This window comes from Entelurus aequoreus, linkage group LG19 (assembly GCF_033978785.1).
Source record: "Entelurus aequoreus isolate RoL-2023_Sb linkage group LG19, RoL_Eaeq_v1.1, whole genome shotgun sequence".
NCBI lineage: Eukaryota > Metazoa > Chordata > Actinopteri > Syngnathiformes > Syngnathidae > Entelurus > Entelurus aequoreus.
In genome coordinates, this window is record NC_084749.1 from 36,352,468 (window position 1) to 36,369,141 (window position 16,674).

The 16,674-nt window shown below is 37.8% G+C and overlaps 1 protein-coding gene across 1 annotated transcript in view; it reads left to right on the forward strand.

Annotated features, from left to right (window-relative positions):
- The window catches only part of rabgap1l (RAB GTPase activating protein 1-like), a 239,380-nt gene that overhangs the window by 65,783 nt on the left and 156,923 nt on the right, over positions 1–16,674 (forward strand). The window contains exon 13 of the mRNA XM_062028422.1: positions 1,980–2,130. Within this exon, the coding sequence (XP_061884406.1) occupies positions 1,980–2,130 (151 nt within the window). The remainder of the gene's footprint in view (positions 1–1,979; positions 2,131–16,674) is intronic.

A 16,674-nucleotide genomic window follows, 5' to 3' on the forward strand; every position in this document is an offset into this window, starting at 1 on the left:
TCACTTTTACACATTTTTAGTTGAATAAACCATGTAACGCAAGTATATGATATTAGTTTGCTATTTTTTCAGCAAACTAGTGCTGAACAATGAATGACCTTGCAGCATTAACTTGTTTATGCATCAGTACAAAGTAGCTATTCTGGATAATAGATTTGTAAAGTTAGTCCTATTCGCAGACGACACGACTGCATTTTTTTCAGGAGAGAACACACAGAAGTTAATACAAATAAAAACAGAATAAATAAACAAATTAAAGTGATAGGTTGCCAAAAACATACTATCTTTGAATCTCAGTAAAACTAAAATAAAAAAGAAAGAAAGTCGAACACAAATTAACACAGAGTTGCCACTGAAAGGGTGAAAAACAATTACATTTTTAGGTGTAATAATAGATGATAAAATGAATTGGAAATCTCATAGAAAATATACAACATAAGAGAAACATTTCAACAATGAAAAAGCTGAATATGTTCTGGACCAAAAATCACTATATTCTCTACTGCTTGTTACAATAGTGTTACCATATCTGAGTTATTGTGTATAAATATGGGGAAATAACTACAAAAGTACACTTCATTCACTAACTGTGTTACAGAAGAAGTCAGAATAATATACCGTATAACGTTGGCTATTGAGAACATTCAAATTCTTTATTTATTAAATCAAACATAATGAAATGCAATGATTTGGTGTATTGGCAAACAGCTAAAATTATGCACAAAGCCAACTATAATCTTCTACCAATAGTTCTCAACAAAAGAGAAGAAAAATAACCTTAAAGAAAAATATAACTTAAACATTTATATGCAAGTACAACACTTTCGACCTTTAGTATCTCAGTATGTGGAATTAAATTATGGAATGGATTTTGCAAATAAGTCAAACTGTGTACTAATACTGATCCAGTTTAAGGAACTGTTCAAACTAAACTGTTTACAAAGTATAAGGAAGAAGAGTCTTGATAAACATTTGGAATCTTATTTAAAAATGAGATCATTTTATTTCTCCATTATGTGGATCAAAAGTTACTGAACTATTTATTGTTTATTAATGTTATTACTATTATTTATTTACTTATTCATTTATGTATTTATTTAGTCACTGTTTTGTGACTAAATAATGGCGTAGTTGGGAGAGTGGCCGTGCCAGCAACCTGAGGGTTCCTGGTTCGATCCCCATCTTCTACCAACTTAGTCACGTCTGTTGTGTCCTTCAGCAAGACACTTCACCCTTGCTCCTGATGGGTCGTGGTTAGTGCCTTGCATGGCAGCTCTCGCCATCAGTGTGTAAATGTGTGAGTGAATGTGGAAATAGTGTCAAAGCGCTTTGAGTACCTTGAAGGTAGAAATGCGCTATACAAGTATAACCCATTTACCATTTGGTTAGAGATTAAGTACAAATGAATGTTTTAGAAATTGCTATGAAACTAAAAGGGGTAGCTTTAAGTAAGCTCTACTTCTTCCTACTCCTTTTTAGACATGCTTTAATGGATACTAGATACATGTGATAAATCGTATCAGAATTGTATGCATGTTTGAAATAAACTCACCATAACCATAACCAACATATTCTTCCATCCAGATAGCCCTGTTAAATTTCACTGGTTGTTATGCTATCATGTTGTAGTTGGTATTAAAGTTACTCTAATGAAAAAAACAGAATCACTTGTAAAAAATGATTTGAGTATTGGGTGTAAATGCCATTTATTGTTGCAAAAGCTAATTCTTGTTGATGTATGGCATCGCGGTATGCCAATTTTGTCTTCCTTTGATGAGTTATATGACTTCCCTTCAATCACACAAACTGAAACCATATGCACTAATCCAATTAGTTCACCCAGTAAATCCAGCTGTACCATATATATGTTTATTCGTTATGCCTAATTGGTAATCCAGTTTGGGTTGCAATACATTTAGAGCAAGGAATTAATAATGCTGTTTCACTGTGCTATTTATAATAATACTACTGTGTGTTAGGCATGGGAACCTGTCCAGTCGTCCAAAGGGTTTGCACCCATTGGTCCGCAGCGGCATTCCTGAGCCACTGAGGGCTGAAGTATGGCAGCTGCTGGCCGGTTGCCATGACAACCACGACCTGCTTGAGCACTATCGCATCCTCATCACTAAGGTAAATGAATGACAGACCAAGACGGGGTATTTTCTTTTAAAAAGTTCATTTTGGCTTGCCGGCGTATGTATGCCCGGACAACATGGAAAGACAGCCCGTGGTTTTTCCAAATACACCTACAGGTTTTTACGATTTAATATTTAACAAAAACAATGACTCAGCCTAACGTGTAAGGTGTTATTATTATAAAGTTCCTTCGAATTGATAATCTATTGAGAATTGTTTTTTTTAAAAGTGCCCCCGTTTTAAGTATTACATCTTAAATATTGGAAAGAAGGTGTATGAGGTGTGTTTTTGAGTGGGAGATTAGTTAATCAGCTTGCTGCAAGAGGTAGCAGCAGCTGTGGGAGGAAGTGATATAAACACACAAAGAGGACAAAGATCTGTGATTTTATGGGTTATATACTCTAGTCTTTCTCTGTCACGCAGAGAGATGGGTAAATCTACCTACCACAATCGAAAAGCACAAGGGATGAAGGCAGGAATAGTCTGGTTAGAAAGATGGGGAGAGTAAAAATGATGGACCCATAAATGATGTTGTCATTGAAGGAAGGATTAAGGTGGGGGAATCCTTGTAAACACCAGGCAAGCTGGCAGATTTCTCTCCTTCCTGTGTCACATGTTTTAGTTGTGGTTCACCTGCTGTGTATGTCTGTCCTTATCTTCCTCAGCTTGTTACTCCCGTTTATAACTCTATCTGTTAAATTGCATAAGAATTTCTGTCTTATTGTTTCTTTTTTTCTCCAGACCGCTTTATACTATTTGATCATTTTTTTCCTTGACACAAAGATCCCAATCTTTTCATGGTTTTGTTTTGTGACACAGTCTTTCTCTTCATCCGTTTTTCCATTCTTACATAAGGCCAAGCCTTTTTATTTCAGATGATTTATTCTCAATTCACTGACTGGTACACACCCACCTCCTCTGTCTTGCTGGAGTACGGTATTGATAGGCGGGTGGTCAGGCTATTAATAGCTGCACCAAATGAATGGAACTGGGGGAATATGAAGGAGAGAGGCAAAGAGGGAACAATGACAGTGATGGCTAGGATGATGTGGAGCATATTAATGCACATTGTCTGGGCTCAGTGACAACATTATGCTAATTGAGTTCAAAGTAATTGAACGGCCGTCCTTATTGAAAAGGTTTAAGTGTAAACAATTGCTTTCTATTGGCAGGATATCCGAGCAGGTGATTTGTCTGTAATTATTTCACATCTGATGGATCTTAAACCGATTGGCAACTACATGGTTGATGTCAATTTTTGATCCTATAAATCATTTTTAAAGGCCTACTGAAACCCACTACTACCAACCACGCAGTCTGATAGTTTATATATCAATGATGAAATCTTAACAATGCAACACATGCCAATACGGCCGGGTTAACTTATAAAGTGCAATTTTAAATTTCCCGCTAAACTTCCGGTTGAAAACATCTGTGTATGATAATGTATGCGCGTGACGTCAATCGTTGAAACGGAAGTATTCGGAGCCCATTGAATCCAATACAAAAAGCTGTTTTCATCTCAAAATTCCACAGTATTCTGGACATCTGTGTTGGTGAATCTTTTGCAATTTGTTTAATGAACAATGGAGACTGCAAAGAAAAAAGTTGTAGGTGGGATCGGTGTATTGGCGGCGGACTACAGCAACACAACCAGGAGGACTTTGAGATGGATAGCAGACGCGCTAGCCGCCGACCTCACCTTGACTTCCTCCGTCTCCGGGCCGCCGACCGCATCAGTGATCGGGTGAAGTCCTTCGTCGTACCGTCGATCACAGGAGCGCAGGTGAGCACGGGTCGTGATGAGCAGATGAGAGCTGGCGTAGGTGCAGAGCTAATGTTTTTAGCATAGCTCTGTCGAGGTTCCGTAGCTAAGTTAGCTTCAATGGCGTCGTTAGCAACAGCATTGCTAAGCTTCGCCAAGCTGGAAAGCATTAACCGTGTAGTTACATGTCCAGAGTTTGGTAGTATTGTTGATCTTCTGTCTATCCTTCCAGTCAGGGGCTTATTTGTTTTGTTTCTATATGCAGTTAAGCTTGATACTATCACGTTAGCTCAGTAGCTAAAGTGCTTCACCAATGTATTGTCGTGGAGATAAAAGTCACTGTGAATGTCCATTTCACGTTCTCGACTCTCATTTTCAAGAGGATATAGTATCCGAGGTGGTTTAAAATACAAATCCGTGATCCACAATAGAAAAAGGAGAAAGTGTGGAATCCAATGAACCCTTGTACCTAAGTTACGGTCAGAGCGAAAAAAGATACGTCCTGCACTGCACTGTAATCCTTCACTCTAACGTTCCTCATCCACAAATCTTTCATCCTCGCTCAAATGAATGGGGTAATCGTCGCTTTCTCGGTCCGAATCTCTCTCGCTGCATTGTAAACAATAGGGAAATGTGAGCAGCCTTTCCTCTTCTGACGTCACGCTACTCCCAGTATAGGCAAGGCTTTGTTTTATTAGCGACCAAAAGTTGCAGACATTGAATCAAATTATCCTGTAAAACTGTGAAAATACTTGTCCTCTTCCTTCTTAATCTTTTACGCGCAATAATTTGGTTCAGAAAATGTTGAGTTTGATTGTACAAAATCCTTGATATTGCCACAAATGCACCAGGACTCAGACCAACTAGTGTTTAAGCCTTGTTTACTTCAGTAAACATCGCAGTGCGTGCAACGTCATGTCCGCATGCGGGTCAGATTGCATTCATATTAGAAATCAAATTTTTTTTGTAATGTAAACCGCCACTAAAAAGATACGATTAGACAAAAAATCTGAATTTAACATTTGACCCTGCAGTGTGAACATAGCAAAAAAAAAAAGAAAAGCAAAGCAAATATGTTTTGTTACAAATTAACTTTCATCTGTTGTGTTCTTTTTTTATTTTATTTTTTCTGTCACAAACAAGACAGCTCTTGCCAACTCTTAAGTGTTTTGAGATGGGGGAGGGGACCACAGCAGCACCCGCTGCTCGTTGACGTGCAATACGTTGCTTTCATGTCTCCGATAACGAGGCATGGGAGTTGATGAGATTTTTCCCGTTCCAATTCTGCTTAACGATTGTTTTTTTTTTTTTTATCGGTTCTCTTATCGATTATTTCAGCATCAGCATCAATTTGTAGTTTAGAGGTGACATTACCTTACAAAGCCTAGAGTGAGGTTTTAAGAGGCACATATGTAGCATAGAAATGTAAATAGATATAAGAAATATATATTCTTCTGTAGAATTTAACTAAATAAATCATATGTGGAAATTACACAAGAATATAACAACCATGTGATATTACATGCAAAGTGAGATATGTAAATAAAGGCTTGACATCTCACTTCACATGCAGTGAGTTAATATCATGTTAGTTTCACATTTGTAGTTGAATTGCTGACATGAATGGACTTTTGCACGATATTCAGGTTTTTTTGAGTTTCAACTGTATAAAGGGAATGACTGAGTGAGAATTTGTTGCAAGGAAAACATGCAACTTTTCTCAGACTTCAATTGAACATTCACCTACCGAATAAAAGGAGTGTCTACTGTGGCAAATAGCTGCAAGCTTTTGACCACAAACTTAGTAACTGATCGGTGACATTCGTCTCGCAGCAGATGTGAACTGGAGCTAGTACTGCCTACCTTGCAGCCAGTCAAAATATCTCTCTCGTCATTCTCACTTAAATGAGAAGGCATTCATTTCACTTTAACAAATAATAGCACAAACATTATAGGTGGTGTTATGTTAGTATCTGTTGTATTACGCCATGGAACTGCTGCTAGAATTACATTGGAGCGGTTCAAAAAAGCGGCATTCGTTTATTGTTTTTGCATGTTGTGTGTTCAATTGTTTTAGCATCTTGCTGGTATATCATGCTCTTGATGAAATAGCAGCCTTGCAATTATTAAAAGTATTGCTGTTGCAATCTTTTCTTTTAAAAAGACCATGGAGCTTTTCTGCCGCCCTGGGCGCTATGTTGTTTGACGTCACGACGCATATTGCGTCATTCCCACCCGCAAGAATCGTTAAGAGAATCGTTGGACAAAATGGTAAGCGATTCCAAGGAATCGATACACTGGCAACCAGTTCTTTTTCAGAACCGGTTTTCCATATACAATCCCTACCAATAACACCAAAAAAGTAATGACTACACGCTAAATTTGCGACAAAGTTGACAACATTGATCTCTCCTACTACGTCTTCCTATTCTCATTTAGAGAAATAACCCATTATATGATTTTGTGTGGTCAGCAGCTAGCGCCCAAATATGTTTGTGGCAGCCCACCACAAATAAATTAATGTATGGAAAACAAAAAAAATAGCACATCCACTAAAATTAAAAGTAAATAAGAAATTAAATATTTTGCTTTTAATGTCATTATACTTATGTCATTACAATATGGGTACTAAATACAAAATCTAGCACCCATTTACAAGGAGACATACACACACAAAACATTTTAATCTTGTTGACGTCTGGGTTGGCAGCTACTAATTTATTGATCATTTAGCAGCTTGTGGCCGGTGAGCTTGATATCATAAGATTGCAAATGTCTTGTTTGGTGTTGCATTGCTCACAATTACAGTCATCACACACAGTCACAACTGCACAATTTGCTACACACACCATAGCCTCAGGGCATCTGAGACATTTACAAATAACTCTTTCTCAGCTGGCGCAGCACTATATTTGTGGTTAGGTTTGGGTTTTGCTAGTGACATTTTAACAACCTTTCTCGTACCCCTAGAGCTGAACAAGCCCAAGGTGTGCTACTACGCTTGAACCCACATCTTAAAAAAGCTCGGCCAGGTTTTTCGAGGCCTGGTTTTCCATAGCCCAATCACACACAGAGCAGCCAGTCTATTAAGAGGTCAGGACCTCTCCATGACAACATGGTCTGACGGCGCAGTTCAGATGCCTGGAACAACAATTTCACCATGAGGGTCATTACTCTGTAAGAAACTTTATGACAATGGCTAGCCTTTTCTGTTTGAAAAAATATGTTCTACTTTTATTCAGTCCCTATAGTATTTCACGAGGCCTAAAAGGGCAGATTGTTTAAAAAGTTGCAGCAAAAGTTGCAATGTTTTGAGGCTTATTTTCCTCACTAACATTACTTCATCTTGAGATTTTACAAATTTGTTCACAATGTTTTTGGTGTTATCTGTAATCTAAACCCCAAAAGGACAGGATTTCAACAAATCTAACAAAATATGCTTTATTTGCATATTAAAGGCCTACTGAAATTATTTTTTTTAATTTAAACGGGAATAGCAGATCCATTCTATGTGTCATACTTGATCATTTCGCGATATTGCCATATTTTTGCTGAAAGGATTTAGTAGAGAAAATCGACGATAAAGTTCGCAACTTTTGCTCGCTGATAAAAAAAGCCTTGCCTGTACCGGAAGTAGCGTGACGTCACAGGAGGTAATATTCCTCACAATTTTCCTTTGTTTATAATGGAGCGAGAGAGATTCGGAGCGACAAAGCGACGATTACCCCATTAATTTGAGCGAGGATGAAAGATTTGTAGATGAGGAACGTTACAGTGAAGGACTAGAGAGGCAGTGATGGATGTATCTTTTTTCGCTCTGACCGTAACTTAGGTACAAGCTGGCTCATTGGATTCCACACTCTCTCCTTTTTCTATTGTGGATCACGGATTTGTATTTTAAACCACCTCGGATACTATATCCTCTTGAAAATGAGAGTCGAGCATGCGAAATGGACATTTAAAGTGACTTTTATCTCCACGACAATACATCAGTGACACTCTTAGCTACTGAGCTAACGTGATAGCATCGTTCTCAAATGAAGATAGAAACAAAAGAAATAAACCCCTAACTGGAAGGATAGACAGAAGATCAACAATACTATTAAACCATGTACATGTAACTCCACGGTTACATCAACAGCCGTGCTCACCTGCGTTCCAGCGATCGACGGCGCGACGAAGGACACCCATCATCGACGAACCTCTGTAGCATGAGCTAACGTGATAGCATCTGTCTCAAATGCAGATAGAAACAAAATAAATAAATCCCTGACTGGAAGGATAGATAGAAGATCAACAATACTATTAAAACATGTACATGTAACTACACGGTTAAAAATTCTCAGCCTGGTAAGGCTTAACAATGCTGTTGCTAACGACGCTAAGGCTAATTTAGCAACTTAGCAACCGGACCTCACAGAACTATGATAAAAACATTAGCGCTCCACCTACGCCAGCCAGCCCTCATCTTCCCATCAACAGCCGTGCTCACCTGCGTTCCAGCGATCGACGGCGCGACGAAGTACTTCATCCGTGGGTTTGGCGGCAAGCATCGGCTAGGCGTCTGCTAAGTAAGTAGTCCTTGTTGTGTTGCTGTAAGTATTGTACTTAGCCGCTAATACACCAATCGATCCCACCTACAACGTTTTTCTTTGCAGCCTCCATTGTTCATTAAACAAATTGCAAAAGATTCACCAACACAGATGTCCAGAATACTGTGGAATTTTGTCGAAGAAAACAAGAGGTTTTTGTATCGGGTCCGATGGGGTCCAACCACTTCTGTGGATTTTGTGACGTCACGCGCATAAATCATATCCAAAGGAGTTTTTCAACCGGAAGTGTGGCGGGAATTTTTAAATTGCACTTTATAAGTTAACCCGGCTGTATTGGCATGTGTTGCAATGTTAAGATTTCATCATTGATATATAAACTATCAGACTGCGTGGTCGGTAGTAGTGGGTTTCAGTAGGCCTTTAAACTCCTGTGCAGCGCACATGAACATTGACAGCCACAGGCGGCCCGTGAATGACACCATACCCAGATTCAGGTTCAGTTCAGAGACAAACCATTTTGCAGAAAATTCCTAAAACACAAGAGTGCTCCTGTTGTATAGAGGAACTTGGACCATTGTAAACACATTGGCAGACCCTTGCATTGACATTTTAACCTTGCTTGAAAACAAAACACCGGGGTCCAAATTTGTGAATTACATAATTGAGGCGTTCCTCAAGGCACCCTTTTAAAGTTATCTCCTTTTTGGCAGTTATACGTTTTTTTCCAATGTGATTTATGTAACTAAGGTGTTGCTGTAGCTTGTTTACTTCAGATGCAGTCAGTAGTCATTTCTTTATTTTCTTTAGTTATACTAGTGGTGTTCCTGAAGGATCCATTTCAGAAAATACCAGAAAACATTTTCAAGATTCAAGATTGTTTATTGTCATATGTACAGTTAAACAGTTTGCCGTACAATGAAAAATCTTACTTTGCTAGTCCACCCTTCTACAAGTCACACGCTAAAATAAAAAAATTAATAAAATAAAAATGAAAATGTTTGTATTCCAACTACAGATGTTCTGATCTGATCATACTTTCCTTTTTGAACTTATTGGCAATCGGCTGAAAAGCTGCCTCGTTTGTCTGGTCTTTACCAAATCTGTGTCCCAATGTGTCCTAATATTAACTATGAACAATAAAACACTGAACGAACATAAACAACATATGAACATCGCTCATCTTTTACTTCTTAGACAACTTCTTTGATCAACATGTTTTACAATCAAGCAAAATGCAACAAACACTGCGAAATATGAACGCAAAGGGTTATAAAAACTACAATCTGATATAATATTACTTATGCAGGGATTGGACTAAGTTGGAATGTCATGCATATTTTGCGGGTGTTTGTTGAATATGAATGAAGTGGCATAATTGCAGCATCCCAAAATTCACAAGGGTCTGCTTATTGTATGTATGTCGATTATTTTTGCCGCACCTAATGATTGTATCAATTCCTCACTGACTGTGTTGATAGACAGACTGTATTTGTTTTTAAAGAAGCAAATACAAGACACAAGTCCCAATGCCCCGTTATATTCTAGGAAGAAATCAGACGGTACATGTGCAACGGGTCATTAGCAGTGTCATTTGCAAGAGAAAAGAGACATCCATGCTCATAAACTGCGAAATTACAATTTGAATAGATCCTGGCAATTGAACTCTAATATAGTACAGTAGAACTGAAACAAAGTAGTATGAAAACTAACTTATTTTCTCTCTTATTTATGTATACTTATAAAAATAATTCCACCATCCAGTTCAAAACAAGTATATTTTTGAATCTATACATGTCTAAAATCCACTCGCTTATCAGTATGGGCTCTTTTTTTTTTTTTATCAATCAAAGCCTTTTTAAAGAGAAGAACACTCGTGCTTCCAGCTCTTCCGTGTGTGTTGGGGCCAGCTGCACTACATGGTTGCCACACAGCCGATCCACACCACTGCCACCCTTTCCTTTTTTACAGCATGGGTCTATTCACAACCCCCTCCATCTCTGTGTGTGTCTCCATAATGTAGCCCTCCAGCTCCAATTCACATATCCATTGCATGAACCCAGCAGGCCCTATGAAAGGACACCCTTCCCTTCCCTCACAACCTAACAAATAACAAATCCGATACATTTTTGTACACAAACTATGTCATATAGAGACAAGTGGCAAGTAACAAAAATGTACACCTAGGTTATTACTTGCGTGTAGTCGGGTATTTCATAGCACTGTTATTTCTGTTATAGTCATAATTGCTGACATATTGTAGTGACTGCTACTACCTTGTGGGTTTGTGTGTGCGTGTGCGTGCGTGCGTGCGTGCGTGCGTGCGTGCGTGCGTGCGTGCGTGCGTGCGTGCGTGCGTGCGTGCGTGCGTGTGTGTGTGTGGGTGTGTGTGTGAGCATAGCCTCCTAGCCATCCTGACACTGATATGACAGCAAGGATTAGGGAGATCCAGCCTACAGCATTTTCTCCAATCACAACATTTCTGTGTGCCTTTCTTAGTACAGACTGTAGCCACACAGACTGGGGGAAGCTGTCTCCTCCTCGAAGCTCATATTAAGTGAAATACAATTTAACAAAAACATGCAGTGATGGCACATACACAGTACAACGACCACCATGCATTTTGTGTGGTAATAGAAGCATTTCAAAACGGGTTGGAAATGCTACTAATTTGGCCGCTGGCGTATGCGGTAACATATTGCATCATTGCACTCAATCATCATATTGCACTGATAATCTTCCGGTCTTCACAATATAAAATGAGAACTGTAGAGAGAGGAAAAAATAAATTAATACATCCTACAAAAAATGACACACAGCGAAAATAATTAATGCACTTTTTTTGGAATGTTGCCTATGATTCACAATCATTATGAAAGACATGACGATGGATGGATTTTTTTTTTAATGCATTCTAAATATTAAATAAACAGAAATAAAAGTCCTCTTACCGCAAAGCCAATGGGAGCTCCGCTATTCCACCCATACAATCCTATAAATTACCATAAATAACCAAAAGTGCTAACAATACTCTATTTACATTTTGTAACTTGAATATTAACCAAGTATTAGTGATATTGTTATTATAAGTGCTAATGCAGACAAACTTTGTATAGCGGCGACATAATCGCTTCCGTGTTTCCCTAAGTTTAGATCATCGAGGGATCTGCTGTTTCCTGGCTTCCTTGCTCCATGTAAGTTTATTCTACAGTGTTTCCCACACATTCATTTATTTGTGGCGGCCCGCCACGAAAGAATTAAGGCCGCCACAAAAATTTTATTTTTTTATTTTTTTTATTTTTTATTTTATTTTTTGTCCTGTTCAGCTTCTCAGGCAAATCATATAGTTGATGTAGATGCCCATATCGGCTGTTCAAATTTACTTTACAAAAGAGAAGTGCAGGATCAAGATTTTTGGAGCTCTTTGTTCAGTGGATCAGATGTTTGATGAAGTTTGTCTCTATCTACCACCACTACTGTTTTCTGTTTATTTGTTACTGACTGGCAGGACACCTCAGCCTCTGTTTCACTTTATGTTGCTGGTAAATAATATGGTTGTAGTAGTAGGCTAAAGTTAAATTATTTAGTATGCACTAATTAAAGGGGCAGAGCTTTAAGAGACATTTCAGCTTTCATATTTTTATAAGATATATTTTTTGTAAGAACCACAATTAATATATATATATTTCAGTGATTAACTTATTGTTCAAATCTGTATATAAATATGTACATAAAGTGTTGTAATTATATTGTAAAATGGATGGATGGATGGATGGATGGACATTTAAAACAAAACTGTTATTATTAATTAGTAAGTATACATTTTTTTAGCCTTTTTAGAGAAAATCATATCATTGTAGTAAATTATGCAAATTACTCGATGATGTCATGGTGACCACGGCCATAGCCACACCCATAGCCACGTCCCCACCGCCAAAGGTATCTTGGCAGTTTATGGGAAACACTGTTCTAGATCATAAATCATGCATCTCACCTGGACATGAGACATCTGAGTAGGTAATCCGACAAGCTGGGACACTTCGTTAGCCAATTTAGACCTGGAACTGGCGAGAACGGCACGAAAAGTGCTTGTTCCCCACACAACCCCACCCCGTTTCTTTGTGAGCATTATGATTTTTAAAAAAATCTAAATAGGAATATATGAACATCCTAGCAGTCTGCATCCTAATGACAGCCGACTTTGTACTGTAAGTGATGTTTTATTATGTTTGTTGGCTCTCATAAAGTCTGCAGTGAGCAGAATTCCTTGATGAGAGAAAAAGCAAACGTTTTGATGCGTTTTTGAAATTGCACAGCGTATGCTTAAAATGATTAAAATACGTAAATATTAAATGTTATTACAAATGTGCTCATTACTACAAACCCCGTTTCCATATAAGTTGGGAAATTGTGTTAGATGTATATATAAACGGAATACAATGATTTGCAAATCATTTTCAACCCATATTCAATTGAATGCACGACAAAGACAAGATATTTGATGTTCAAACTCATAAACTTTTTTTTTGTTTGCAAATAATAATTAACTTAGAATTTCATGGCTGCAACACGTGCCAAAGTAGTTGGGAAAGGGCATGTTCACCACTGTGTTACATGGCCTTTCCTTTTAACAACACTCAGTAAACGTTTGGGAACTGAGGAGACACATTTTTTAATTTTCTCAGGTGGAATTCTTTCCCATTCTTGCTTGATGTACAGCTTAAGTTGTTCAACAGTCCGGGGTCTCCGTTGTGGTACTTTAGGCTTCATAATGCGCCACACATTTTCAATGGGAGACAGGTCTGGACTACAGGCAGGCCAGTCTAGTACCCGCACTCTTTTACTATGAAGCCACGTTGATGTAACACGTGGCTTGGCATTGTCTTGCTGAAATAAGCAGAGGCATCCATGGTAACGTTGCTTGGATGGCAACATATGTTGCTCCGAAACCTGTATGTACCTTTCAGCATTAATGGCGCCTTCACAGATGTGTAAGTTACCCATGTCTTGGGCACTAATACACCCCCATACCATCACAGCTGCTGGCTTTTCAACTTTGCGCCTATAACAATCCGGATGGTTCTTTTCAGGACACAACGTCCATAGTTTCCAAAAACAATTTGAAATGTGGACTCGTCAGACCACAGAACACTTTTCCACTTTGTATCAGTCCATCTTAGATGAGCTCAGGCCCAGCGAAGCTGACGGCGTTTCTGGGTGTTGTTGATAAACGGTTTTTGCCTTGCATAGGAGAGTTTTAACTTGCACTTACAGATGTAGCGACCAACTGTAGTTACTGACAGTGGGTTTCTGAAGTGTTCCTGAGCCCATGTGGTGATGTCCTTTACACACTGATGTCGCTTGTTGATGCAATACAGCCTGAGGGATCGAAGGTCACAGGCTTAGCTGCTTACGTGCAGTGATTTCTCCAGATTCTCTGAACCCTTTGATGATATTACGGACCGTAGATGGTGAAATCCCTAAATTCCTTGCAATAGCTGGTTGAGAATGTTTTTTCTTAAACTGTTCAACAATTTGCTCACGCATTTGTTGACAAAGTGGTGACCCTCGCCCCATCCTTGTTTGTGAATGACTGAGCATTTCATGGAATCTACTTTTATACCCAATCATGGCACCCACCTGTTCCCAATTTGCCTGTTCACCTGTGGGATGTTCCAAATAAGTGTTTGATGAGCATTCCTCAACTTTATCAGTATTTATTGCCACCTTTCCCAACTTCTTTATCACGTGTTGCTGGCATCAAATTCTAAAGTTAATGATTATTTGCAAAAAAACAATGTTTATCAGTTTGAACATCAAATATGTTGTCTTTGTAGCATATTCAACTGAATATGGGTTGAAAATGATTTGCAAATCATTGTATTCCGTTTATATTTACATCTAACACAATTTCCCAACTCAAATGGAAACAGGGTTTGTACATTACACATATACTTACATCATGTATAGAAAACCCTAATGGAAGTGTTTATATGTTTTTTAGGGGCTCTATAGGCAGAATTGAACCCTCCCATATGCCACATTGCAAGCGGAATTTTGATCAAATTGATTTAATATTTAGAATACGTTAAAAAAACAAACATCCATCATGTCTTTCATAATGATTGTGATTGATAAGCAAATAAGAATGATTTAAAAGAAATGTATATAGTACAACTGATGTCAATAAAGCTTTTATTATACAGTGAATACACACTATATAATAAAAACTGTCCACTAAGACTAGTTACTAAAAAAAAAGAGAAAGAAAGAAAGAACCACTATGGATTACAAAAGCATTGCAGAAAGCTAGTACAAAGAAAAACACATTATACAAACAATTTATTTTGCAAAGAACAAAAAATGCTAAACAGAAATATAAAACATACAAAAACAATTGAATACAGACTCTACGTAAAAGTAGGAAAAAATATGACAAAACAGTAAATTAAAATAAATGTAACATTAAAGCAACATGGAACATCTTAAACAGTATTATTAAGAAATGTCATAAGAAAGCAGACTATCCTCAATACATTATAGATAGAGGCGTGAAAAATGATAACATGAGACTTCAATGACTATTTCATAAATATTGGACAAAACTTAGAAGAAAAAAAAACATCCAACATCTGATGATGATGAAAATGACTGACAGAAATCCCAACCCAATTTTCCTAAGCTATATGACAGTAGAGGAAATAAGAGGTATTGTAAACAAAAGCAAATCTAAAACATCCACTGATTTTGACGGAATCGATATGAAAATGCTAAAAAAAAAAAAAGCCAACAGAAATATATATCCATCCATCCATTTTCTACCGCTTGTCCTTTTCAAGGTCGTGGGGGTGGCTTGAGCCCATCTCAGCTGCATTCGGGTGAAAGCGAGTTACACCCTGGACAAGTCGCCAACACAGATAGACAGACAACATTCACACTCACATTCACACACTAGGGCCAATTTAGTGTTGCCAATCAGCCTATCCCCAGGTGCATGTCTTTGGAGGTGAGAGGAAACCGCAGTACCCAGAGGGAACCCACGCAGTCACGGGTAGAACATGCAAACTCCACTCAGAAAGACCCCAAGCCCAGGAATCGAACCCAGGACCTTCCCATTATGAGACACCAGTACTAAGCCCCGGTAGCACCGTGCTGCCCCGTAATAGAAATATTAGAACCATTAACTAAACAGGAAAATTCCCAGACCAGATGGAAATAACTAAAGTAATACCAATTTACCGTACAAGACAGGAGACAAACATCAATTCATTAGCTATAGACCAGTCTCATTACTCCTCCAATGCTCTAAAATTATTGAAAAAACATTTAACAACAGATGATACAAATTTATAGACAAGTATGAAGTACTGTTGGCTAGCCAATACAGATACAGAACATGTACACCTCAACATCAATCACACTAATTGAAATATCTGAAGACATTGCTAACAAGAGTTCATAAACAATATGTAGCTGAAGTATTTATGGACCTAAAAGCATTTGATACAATCAATCACAATATCCTAATACACAAATTAAAACGATACGGCATTATGGGGGTGGTTTTGGACTGGGTGAAAAAAATCTACAATACTTAACCAATAGGAAGCAATGCATGAGGATAGGAGAGCACACATCAGACTGCTTAGATATATCTTGTAGTCTACCCCAGGGGTCAGTCCTGGGACCAAAATGATTCAATCTATATACACATGACATCAATAAAAGCACAAAATACCTCAAGTTAATACAATTTACAGATGACCACTGCATTCTGCTCAGGGAAACGCACACAGGAAATCATTAAAATGGTGCAGTTGGAAGTTAACAATGTAAATAAATTGTTTTGATAAAAACAGATTATCCTTGGATTTAAGTAAAACTAAAACAAGGCTATTAAGAATGGAAAATAATCAACATAAATACAAAAAGATCATGTACATATTGACATAGTGCGAGGAAACAGATTTTTAGGAGTTATAATAGATAATAAAATGAGCCGGATAGTCATTAGGTACATAGAGTATAACATAATGTGGCAAGAAATATTTCACTATTGAATAAGGCAAAATAACTCCCGAATTAAAAGTTACTTTGTACTGTTCATTAGTGTTACCATACTCGAGTTATGGTATAGCAATGTGGGGGAACATTTATAAAAAATACAATTGATTCACTAAAGGTACTGCGGAAAAGATATTTCAGAATAATACATAAGGCTGC